This window comes from Xiphophorus couchianus, chromosome 9, assembly GCF_001444195.1.
Source record: "Xiphophorus couchianus chromosome 9, X_couchianus-1.0, whole genome shotgun sequence".
Lineage (NCBI taxonomy): Eukaryota > Metazoa > Chordata > Actinopteri > Cyprinodontiformes > Poeciliidae > Xiphophorus > Xiphophorus couchianus.
In genome coordinates this window covers 5,471,335-5,483,483 of record NC_040236.1, presented here as the reverse complement: position 1 = coordinate 5,483,483, position 12,149 = coordinate 5,471,335, and the positions used below count along the sequence as shown (strand labels likewise).

The following is a 12,149-nucleotide window of genomic DNA, read 5'->3' as shown; positions in this document are numbered from 1 at the left end:
GCAGCTAATTAGCTAAAGCTTTCTTCTATGGCTAAAGCTTTCAAATGTAAAGCTTTAGCCATAGAAGAGCAACAGTTTGAGGTCCTACTCTCAACCTGTAGGACCTACAGTTTTCACAAATGCACAAATTTCACAAATTCTCTTTTCACAAATGCACTTCATGGATTTCTACAAAGTTTTGAATTCCGAGAAAGAAGTCACTAGTGGAAATCACAAGGCTTGTTAAAAAAAGCTGAGAAATGTATCGTATAGATGTAAAATGTGGTATTAGGTCTTCCTGTCAGCCTGGCACTTGCAGATAATCAAGTGAATATGAGATGAAAGAGAAAATGTTTCTTTGAGAACCATTAGTCATATTAGACAACATTTTTTATTTATTAAAGAAATTCATTTTTGAAGGGCTACATCTGGATGCTTCCTGAAAATCAAATGCTGTCTTGAGTGATTGATTGGTTTTGGTCATACTTCACTGTGCGGCCGGAAATAAACCTTTAGTAAATTTATATGAACTGCATTGTCCAATCAGTCAAATGTTGTACTTCTCTCTTGTCACCGTAAAAGCTTGACTGCTGTAATCAGAAAGGGTTGGGCAACCTTGACTGCAGATGATGGATGGAAGGAGTGTGGCCTTTTGAAAGGGTATATATCACATTAAACCAGGAGTAATGAGGAAAGCTCGAACACACAGATGTTTAAATGATACAAGGTGTAAATCACTAGGAATTCAAACAAAGGAGCACAGAAAACCTAAAGAGCAGGTAGCACAGATTTGCTTCGCATTTAGTTTTAATTTATTATTACATATTAAGAAAGTCGGAGACGGTTGCACGCATTGTTAAATGGGAGCTATAAGCAGTGTGGGAAGTAAACATAACGATGTTAAATGGAGAAGTGGTGCTCGTTGACCTTTTTGCTGACACTGTAGTATTCAGACAAAGCCACTGACTAATTTCTTGCTCAGACATATCTAGTGTAGCTATAAATCTCCACCTCATTTCATGCTATACAAATAAATGACCTCTTCAAATGGGACACAGTGTCTCATGAGTTCCACTTTGCAGCATGGAAGCAGAAGTTTAAAGGTGCAGCATGTTCTGTGCAAGAAAAAAAAGAAGAGGAATACATAGGGAGAGGGGGGGGGGGCAGCTGGGGGTGATACAGGTACAGAAAACGTATTCGCAAATCCCTGCCGTCGTTCGTTTCTTCCGTTATCGCTGACTGTGATAAGCTAGCCCTGTCTTATCTTAAAACCCCGATAGGCCAAATGGTTCATCCTGCAGGAAGAGGATGAAATGAAATGGGTTTCACCACAGAGTTGATTTTAGGGTCTCCAATCCCTCCTACAACCACCTAAGTCATTATTATTATCAATTTTATTGCTCTTGTTTGCACTGGCACATCAGTTTCACAAGTTTAATTCTCAAAGCACTATCTCACTGAAGAGTTCTTAGAATTGATGATTTTTTAAAATTATTTATGGGAAACGAGAGCTTCCACGTTTCTCAAAAATTTGTGTGAACTTGCATGCAAAGAAAAGGTTGTATGAATGTTATTTTTTAGGAAAGAGAAAGTGTACACATAAAGGTTTTATGATAAAACATATAAGAACTGGAGACCTTGAGGTCAAAGGGGAGATCACTTTCCAAGGGAGTGGAAAATAGCATTTTGAACATTTATAAACAGCTGAGGATAGTCATAGTGATTGAACTGGCCGTCCTAAACAATAGAAGCAGCAGGAAAATGGAAAGTCAACAAATATCATCGGCTCACGGAAGAGAGAGAGAGAGCAAGGCAGGTGAAGGTAACAACAGTACTCGTGGTCATTGGAGCACTCAAGGCAGTGACCCCCCTCACTGGAGATTTAGTTCCAACAGATACTGCGAGAAACATTGGCGGGCCTGGGTCGGAAGCCAGGCTGGGCCAGGCACTGCAGTGTAAAAGGGGCTTTAGTAGCAGATACGTAGTGTGGGATAGGGAGCAGGGTTAATGCTATTTGGTAGAAATATGCTTAAAACAGGGTTAAGGCTCAAGTGTCTATTAAATGTTTTTAGAATGGTGGGTTTGCATTTAAGCAGTACATAATAACAGTTAATATCAGTGTTTTCTTTTATTTTATTCTATTTTTAGGCTTGAAAACTACCCATACAGTTTATTCCAGTCTGAAACATTATATGTAATCATATTATATCCCAATGAAGTAATCAAAGAGATTATCCTAATACAATATGCTTAGAAAAGGGCCAAACCTATGTCATCCCTCCTACCTTCACCCTGGTGAACATGGCAGCTTTCCCTTGGCAACAGTTGCTGTGAACAGGTGGCTCAGGCGGAAGGCCCACATTGTGTTTGTATTCCAAGCCATGGGGATGCTTTCCAGTGAATTTACAAAGCACACAAACTCAAATATGCTCATGCATCCTCAAAAACACAAACCTTCCTTCATTTAGTTCAACGCACTTGTTAAACTTCTTTCATATTCAATCAGTAAGAAAAGCAAGGAATTGATTACCTGCATAACGTGGTGCGAATTTATTACTCTATCACTGCTGAGGTGGCTCGTAGGACTGATTCTGGTAATTCATCTTCTCCTGTCATTGAGCATTTATTAAAATTTAGCAGAGATATGCATGAGGAAGACCAGAGCAGAAAATAATATTGGATAATAAAACTATGACCAAAATATGTAATACACAATTTTTGTACTTTATGGTTTAGTTTGCAGAAAACACAGCAATTTCCAAGACTGATGGCATTGTGGTGTCTTAGGATGAACTTTTTTAAAAGGAGTATTTTCTGAACTTAGAAGGTCCTAGAGATTTTAAGAAAATGTAATCTCATGGTGTGGAGAGGTTTCATTCAAAATGCCAAGTGCTTTTGAGTGAAAGCTTTCCCCCTCTAGGGGGAAAGTTAATGAATCCCCAAAGTAAGGACAAGGTTTTATTTGCCTATGGACAAGACATGTCTATACTAAATTCAGTCCATTTCATTATTTTTGTTTGAAATATTCTGCAGTCTGTAGGAGCTGTGTGTGGTCCTGCACCGTTGCCTGTCACCCATAACCATAGACCTATGGAGAGTCTAAAACCCCCACCACTAAAAATAGTATAAGTAATAATGTCATCATTGGCCTTTGTAATCTTCAAGAGAAATATTGATCTTTCATAGCCTATAGCAATAAACCAAATTAATGAGGTAGACTATGATATACAGAATTGATTAAGTTTATCCAGTTCCACGAAATGATAAAAGGGGGTGAAAATTGCTCTTAAGGTTGCCGTCAAATTTGTTTTTAAGGAACCCTTAGGAGCACATGTTGCCACAAGTAACAACTTAAACCCTTAAAGAAGAATTTAGGAAAAGAAATGAGGTGACAAACATGAGCAAAATTGTAGCACTGGGAGTTTAAGAAGCACCATAGGGAGAGTTTGCCTTATAACTCTCACCTAAACTCTGTTCAGAGCTTCTGCAGACTCTGCAGGCTTAAAAAATCTGCTGTTGTTCCCTGTATTTGAAGTGCTTCCTGTATCAAACAGAAAGTTACTTTTATTTTGATCTCATCAACCTCTAAGGGAGGGTGTACCATATGTGCCCTGGTTTGTTAAATAAATTGTGTCTGGTGAATTATTGGAATCCCGCTGTTATAGCTCATTATTTATTGATGTACAGGTAACGCTTCTGAAAAAGGACACAACACCTTGTTAAAACCTGAGGAGGTACATCAAAGTTCATGTTCTGCAAGCAAAAAACAATATTTTTTTGTGGAAACGCATTGCAATTGATGTATGTCTTGAGATCTTTCTTGACAAGCAGTGCCTCTGCAGTGCATTCTGAATAACTAAGAAATGATTCATTCAAAAGAGCGTTTGTCGAGTAAAATTTTATATATAAATTTAACATTTTTAAATATCTTTAAACATTCTAATGGCATCTGCGAAAAATATTCGAATACATTTGATTTACAAAATGAAGAGCAGAATATATCTAACTTTGTTTTTAAATTTGAGCCTATGTGCAGGTAGGATAAGTCTTTTGCTCAATGGGCACACACATTTTGAATTCCTGGTTATTATTTAGTACAACGTCTAAGGGAAATCATTTGAAAATCTGGTTTGAGGGGCTGATATTTTTGAGGGGCAATATTTTGTGTGTGGTGTAGAAGGCATTTTGTGACATGGTGGAGAAAGACTCAAGTAAGCAGCTACCTAGAACTCTGAAATCAGACATATTGATGAATAAACTTATGGAGAGCCCAAACTAGACAAACAATATAGTGTGCAAACCCTGTGTTAAATATTGTATATGTATACACAGTGTGTATTGTATATGCATGTGTATATGCAATATATATGTATATTGTATATGTAATATTATGATAAAACATAATATTTTTATCTAAACCAAATTCAAGAAACACAACGAGATTGTCTAGTCAGCCAAGAATTATAAAAGTGTGCTGGCAGCATTTCCGTTCAACTCAGAGAGAGATGGTAATCACTATAGGTAGTGATTTTAATGGTCTTGGTTGTAGGGAATGCCAGGTGTTACATATCACAAAAGACCTTGCTGCAGTATAAGCTCCCATGGCAAATTTCACTCCTAAAAAAGAGCCATGCTTGCACTCTTGAGCCAAACTAAAGCCCAGGTAAAACACTTGTTGAGTAAATCTAGTGAATTACTCAATAAACATGATATGTAGCAACTCACTCATTTAATCAGAGGGTTGGACTGAGGGAGATCTGTTACATAGCAGGTCAGAAAAAAATGCAGCTTTTTACATTATGCATATACTGTATGTCTGATGCTTAGGAGTTCAGTTTGTACTAATTAGCTTTATATTGATTGATTATTAAATAAGAAACAATATTTGACAAATCCAAGTTTAAGTCACAATGCATTCTTTAACTTAATTACATAATTTAACTGCAAATAAGGACCAGTATTACTAGTTAAGAACAGCACTATCCCTTGAGAAAAAAAAAATTCAGTGTACTAGTTTTTTTATAAAAAATATTACTGATTATTTTATTTGAAAGCCAACTCAAAAATCATCACCAGTTCACCCACACGTGCACTAAAAGAAAGCTATTATTTGCCAAAACAGAAACAATCCCACAGCTGTCTGGTTCGGTTTACGAGATCGAATGGGACTGAATCCAAGTGAATTCAATTTGGGGAGATTTACAGGCTATTTACTTTTTAGGTTAGTTTTTCCTTTTAATATCAACACTATTAATCAGTGCCGCATTGTGGTAATCTAGAGGGCTTCAAACACAACCTTGCAGCTGACAGAAACCTCTCAGGGGATTCTGTGATAATGCAGAGTAATAAGTACTAAGAGCTCACTAATCACTTGGCCACATGATAAGACTATTAATCTTGCCGCCCATGCAGCTTAGCTCCAATGGACCACTGCCATTTGCCAGAGAAGGAAATATTAAAAAGCTTAAACACGGCAACTGATCACATAAGCTATAAAGCATCCCTACAGCGATCCATAGATGTCAAGAACCCTGTCTATCCATTTCCAGGAGCCTGGACAACATCCTTTTTAGTGACGATGGATGTGATTCATGACACAATCTGTACTAATACCCTTGTGTTCCAACACCTAAGACTGTGTTGCTGTCATGACAAATTGTTTTTTCTTTTACACCACTAATCAACATATCTCATTTGACCACATGATCAGGTGAACCCCTGAGGCTCTGGAAGCCAGAGGAATGTGATATACAGTCATCTGATAACTTCATGCAAGCATGTAGCACATCGTGATTCTGTCTGCATATGGCAGATTGTTTAAAGCCTGACTGTGAGAAATCTTTTCAGCATGACAACCCAAGCCAAATAATCCCACCTGCCATCAACCCATCCATAAAAGGGTTTTTCATAAAGTACACTGACCACTGTGCAATATCAGCTGCATTTTCTTTTCCTTCTATTGGTTTTAGCTTAATACAGGAAGTCTCTAAAAGCAAACATATGAGTAATTAAAATATTTCAAAATACGTAGGGGAGAACTAAATGTGCATTAGCGTAGTGTAGTGCAAAGTATGTGTACTGAAACTAACACAGCAAAACAAAACATGTACGTAACTATAGTTTAATCTTTGTCCTTGGACTCACATTTGGTAAATTTGCATCTAATTCAATCAGGCTAAATAAAATATACTTCTTTTCCATTTCATCTCTATCATTTCATTAAATACCTACCTACCCATTTGGAAGCTTTGTTGCAGTTAAGAAATTTAATATTTTCTCTGCTACGTAAGTTTTAGAAGCCTGGTAAAACAAACAAAAAAAAAAAACAGCTCTTTGTACTATGCCTTGCTTCGTACAGCTGGTCTGGACCCTTACCTATTGCTGGGAGTGTGGCTCACTGGAAAATACCTGCACTGTAAACAATCATCCTGCACTGCAAAAAGAGCGGTCCTGAGCTAAACAAGATGGCCATTGACGGAAACTCAATATTCAGAAGCTCAGCCAACCCAGAGTGAATGACTTTGTTCACTTCCACCTCTGCCATGGCTAAAGCTACAGAAAGACTACAATTTTAAAATACAACAGGAAATAGACATCATCATTCACAACTTCTCCTTCTATTCGCTGATTGGACTGGTTGAAATTATGAGAAATTCACTTGAATGGGAGAAAGGCCAGACAGAGCAATGAAGAATGCGAATTGAGGGAAAATCTTGAGGAAGGTAATGGCCAGGCTAAATCTTTTGGGAAAAGAAATCATTAAATATGGAGAACACACACTGCTCAATGACTTCCAAAAGTAATCATATGTCATGAACCTTTTCTCATTTTGCCATGTTACAACCATAAAATTAAATGTATTCCGAAGTATTATTATATGGCATACTCAGAAGTAGTGCATAGTTGTAAAGAAGAAAACCATGTCTTCAGTTGAATTAAAAATATTAAAAGCCAATAATTTAAATACAGTACAATAAATAAGAGTTTTGAGGTTAAGAGGAGTATCATTACAGCGTCAAGTAAAGCTAAAAAATATATATATTTTTACATAATACCTCCCTGTATGTGTATCTGCATCCGTAAAGATGCGAATACACTCTCTTATCACATACATATCAGAGATTTATATACATCCACACTGTAATAGAAAATGTTATAATGTGCTCCTCATCCCTACTTTATTCTAGAATAGTTGAATGCTGTAGTCTTATAAGATTGCTCAAATGCTCTCTCATCTGTGTCATAAAACAACAGGGAATTGATCCTTCATGCTTGAGAAAAACATTGTGTTACCTTCCTGAACTTATCAGAATCAAAGCTATCCTCTTTACCATCAAATAGAGACAACCCTCTTTTCTTAACAAAAGGCAAACAGTTGAGCTTTATGGAGATTTGTTAAGGTCCATAAAGCACATGGTGCATAACAATCCACCACTTCACGCCTTTAGTTCAATCAAGCCTCTCTTTTCTTTGTCGGGAAATACCCACAAAAAATGACAACCTCCTGTCACAAGATCTGACTACAACCTATAAAAGACAGACTTGACAGACTCCCTTGACTGTATAATTCCTCTCACCTTGCAAGATTTTGATAAATCTGTCACTACTTCTCATTCATACTCTTTTTAAAGTAATTTTCTATGACAACACACAAATTAATATAAATTAACAGATTAAATTACTTTTACAATGTTTTATACCCATCAGTTTTGGATTCCCTCTGTTTGTTCCTAAATTGTCATTTTTACTTAGCTTAATTTTTACCAAACCTTAACACAAACTGATAAGCACATAGTGTTAAGGGTGCTGTGAACACATGGTTACTTACTAACTAAATTGCATTTTCCTCCCAGGTCCTACCTTTCTTTTCTATTATTAAATAATTTCTCACAGGTCTGCTCTTTATTTTGACCAACCTTTCTTCCCATTAACTGCCTAATTTATCTGTCCCTGCTTATGAAAAGCGGAAAGCATTCCTGTGGCATGGTGTTCACACCATCACAGTCCACTGTGGTGACAGGGTGACAAGTATGGAATCAGTATTAGCTTTCTGCTACACACTTCATTTTGCAATAATACCAAAAAGTTATATACTGATATCATTTAATCAGGGCACTTTCCTACATAATATTTGTTTTGTCTGCTATATGTTTTGATGCAAGCTGCATAGCACTTAGGCAATTATGCTATTAGGGTGACAATATGTTACTTCTTGTTTCTTTCAACAATAGCTTTCTTGTGGTTGCTGTTCCATAAACATCAGATTTGTGAATTGCGAAACTAATAATTATCAACAGATAATAATGTTAACAGGTTTCTCCACCCTAACTGCAGAAGCTCTATAGAGTTGCTTTGGCGCTCTTAGATGTTTTTCTGATTAATGTTTTCTTTGCCTGGTCCATCGCTTTGGGAGCATCGCCAAGTCCTGGTATGTTTGCAGTCGTAGCCTTTTCTTTCCATTGTTTGATAATGTAATAAAAATAGCTTTCCATGAGCTGTCCAATGCTTTTTTAAATTTTTTTATTTTTGGTTTTTTTATTGCCACTAGTGGCCTTTATTTGCAGCAGTTCAAATAAATAAGTTCAAATACATGGAAGATATTTAAAGGGCTTCAATGAGCTCAAAATTAAAATCAAAAGACTCAGAAGATGAATAAAATTAAACTAAATTCTATGTTTTAAAGAAAATGAAGACAGAGATAATGGGGGAGGCAAAATCTCAGATTCTGGAATCAAACCCTGAGCAGCTGCATCAAGATCGTGTTTGGAGCTGCCTCGCCACTTCTACACCATGTGCTATCCCAGTGCTTTAGATTTTGTTTGTTAACCTAACCCTAACTTACATGTTTTCCACAACTTTATCTCTGACTTGCCTGGTGTCTTCCTTGGTCTTTACAATGCTCTTTTTTGTCATAAATATTCTCTTATAAACTTCTAAGGCCTTCACAGAACAGCTGTATTTACACTACTAACTCATACAAATTGACAAAATCTAGTATTTGTGACTTGTGATACTTCCAAAAATCTGGAAAATGGTTGTTTTGAATTTAGCTAGGGTACGAGAGTAAAGGGTCTGCATTTGCATGTAAGCCACTGTTTTTGGATTTTTAGATTAATTTTGTTTTATAATAAAAGTCAAAGGGTATGAATACTTCAGCAAGGCACTCATAAAAAATCTAAATAGTCTTGCAACAAACGTTCATTGATTCATTTGCTACCGTGTCATACCGTACGGCGTTGTGAGAGAAATAGGTCACTAAACAAAATGAAGAGTACACATTGGAAAGATTGGGGTCCATTGAAGGGCATTTTCCTTTGTTACACTTTTCAAAATATGCATCAGTGAGATTATTCGGTGTTTGGTTCTACGGACACATAATGCCCTGTGCCATAGTTCATTTTCTGTTTTTGGAGCAGTCATGAGTCCACTTGGTATTTGCATATGCATTCAAACCACTGCAGAGTTCACTGGTTTGAATATGCATTCAAACCACAGCAGAGTTTTCCACCTAAAAATCAAAACCTAGATTTTTAGGTGGACCAGGGTTTGCTCTTTTGGTCTACATCAGAGTTCAGTTGTTCATTCAAACAAACAAAGTAGACTTTCTAGGCAAATGAACTAGTGTTTTATTAAAGTGGACTAAAGCAGGGCTGTCGTTAATGCACCCAGTGGAATGATGCAGAATGGCTCTCACTCCATATTACTACATTAAGCCACCTTCAAAGATATTTTAATTTAGAGTCTTTGTCTTTGGTGCCTGTAAATCTTTTGTGATAATAACTTCATTAATTCAAAAACATAAATGTTTTAAAAGAAAGTCTCCTAGCTGTCATTTCCACATTTTTATTAATCAAATAAAATAGCTGGAGGGTTTCAGAGATGAATAAGTTGCTCTGATTTCATATTTCCTGCAAAGATTGTGATTAAGAAAAACTTGTATGAATACCAATGCTTACTGATATACTGATTTTGAAACATTCTTACAGGCATAAGATCATTTTTAAAGGCAACTTCAAAATTTATTATGTGAAACTAAAGAGAGAGTTGCTTAATGTCTAAAAAATGAGTGATGAAATATGTGAAGGTGTAGATATATTTAAAGAGGCATTTCATCACATGAGCACAGCTCACCTGTATATTTTGTATCTGGTGGAGAAGCCCTGCCGGTTCTTCTCCACAAAGTCGATGTACTCTGGGGAGTGGTGGAAGGGCCCCTTATCTGAAAGGAGCCAGTCGAGAGGTCCCCCGGGTTTGTCATTAGGGAGGCTGGCTGGAGCAGCTGTTGCTGTCGCGCAGGGTCGTAAACACACCCAGCAATGAAGGCTGAGGCTGATGATGCCCCATAGAGCCATCAGCGATAGAGGGCGGGTGGGAGGGAAGGAGGGATGGAGGCTGGTGGTGATGGGGGACGTTCAGCAGACAAATGCACCCGTCATTAGCTGGCTCGTCCACTGGGATAACCGAGGGACCTGCATCACCTCAATGCACCCCAAACGCCTAGAAAAAATATAAACACACAGTTACCAACAAAAGCAACACGGCAACCAGAAAAGACACAATACAAGCAATACAACAAATGAAAAGCTGAAAAAAACTATTTTAAAGGCATCTCATTGCATGCATAGGATGAAATGTGTGAGCTGACCTCTTGTTAAGAGGTACATTATCCATCATCATCACTAAATGAATTACTGTTAAGAAAATAATTTGTTTGTAATGTTCAAATTTATCAAGAAAGCACATTTTGCATGCCCATAAGATAATCAGCCTGCTGGATGGAGTTTTACTGAAGCTCCTCACACCTGACACAGATGACAGTGCCTAAAATGCTAAAGGTCACAGCAAAAATGTCATAATCCAACTTCCTGGCAAGTGCATCACTTACCATTTATTATTAGGGAACTGACCTGCCTCATTTACAGTCAAGTTATTTATTTATTTATTTTGCATTTCTTCTTATGCCTGTTTTATAGAATCCTGCTTATATGTTTAGAAACAAGTGTACACACTAGGGAGCATTAATCATTTTCCAATCTCAAAGAAAATTGCTATTTTAAAAAAAATGAAGTTTTACTGCTCAAATGTAGCGTTTGTATAGCTTCAGGTCGCTTTGGTAAGCTGCCATCGCTCATCCTTAAGTCTGGAAAGTTTTAAAGTGAGAGCAATTTTCCATGATTTGAAACAACCAACTTTTCCTTATCTGTTTGGACATAATTCTACACATCCCTCTTGTTTCCAAGACAAACGGTTTGCTCTTTGGAAAGTCATGGTGTGAACACTAAAAGAGCTCCACCAAACACTGCCTGATTCTATTTAAAAGCACAGTTGCCAAGCTAAGGAACAAGAGCAGCAGGTCTGTTAAGCAGAAGACTGCATGTTAAGTAACCGAGCCCATAGATGGATGGAAGTCATACAACTTCCCGTAACAGCATATTTATTTTAAAAACTTCTATTAATTTTAATTGGCATTTATTCCATATTCTGCTTAAATATTCCACCACTTTGCACATCTGAAATGGAATTAGACCAGAGGATACTTAGCAGCCCTGAACAGGAGCACCTAGCTTACATCCTTTAGATCAACATTAGATTATTTTTCTCTTTTTTTCCCTCTTTCCTTCGGTTTGTTATTTTGTTTGTATTTCCTTTTAATTCCTGTAAAGCACTTTGTATTGCCTTGTTGCTGAAAATGTGCTATATAAATAAAATTACGGTACCTTTACTTTTACCTTTATCTGTTAAAAATAGTAGAACAGCCTATGTTTGCTGGCAACACTGACTTTAAGCTTAACTTAGCTATGAGTGAAGTAGAATTTAACACTTGGTTTATTTAAATATCCTTGGCTGAAAAACTGACTGTCAGCTCTCACTCTGCATATCAAAATTACAACCATACTAAAACTATAGTAGTCATTAAATTATAGTATCAGAAACAATGAAATGACAGACGCTTCTCTATTTGTTAAAAAAACAACAACTATTGGATCATGTCATGCACTGCTGTTCACTTGAATGTTTTTTTGAATTTTAATGCCATGAAACAAATTTCATTTCATCCTTTTGGTTATAGGAAAGTTTTTGTTTCATACTGTGAGAGTGCAGGCAGGAAGCTGTGAGAAGAAAGAATCCCCTTAATGCACAGCCTGATTTATTTCACCGTTTGTGTGCAA

The 12,149-nt window shown here is 36.8% G+C and overlaps 1 protein-coding gene across 1 annotated transcript in view; it reads right to left on the bottom strand.

Annotated features, from left to right (window-relative positions):
* The window catches only part of brinp3a.2 (bone morphogenetic protein/retinoic acid inducible neural-specific 3a, tandem duplicate 2), a 50,943-nt gene that overhangs the window by 25,487 nt on the left and 13,307 nt on the right, over positions 1-12,149 (bottom strand). Inside the window, exon 2 of the mRNA XM_028028533.1 lies at positions 10,111-10,476. Coding sequence (XP_027884334.1) covers positions 10,111-10,331 — 221 coding nt within the window. The 5' untranslated portion in view covers positions 10,332-10,476. The remainder of the gene's footprint in view (positions 1-10,110; positions 10,477-12,149) is intronic.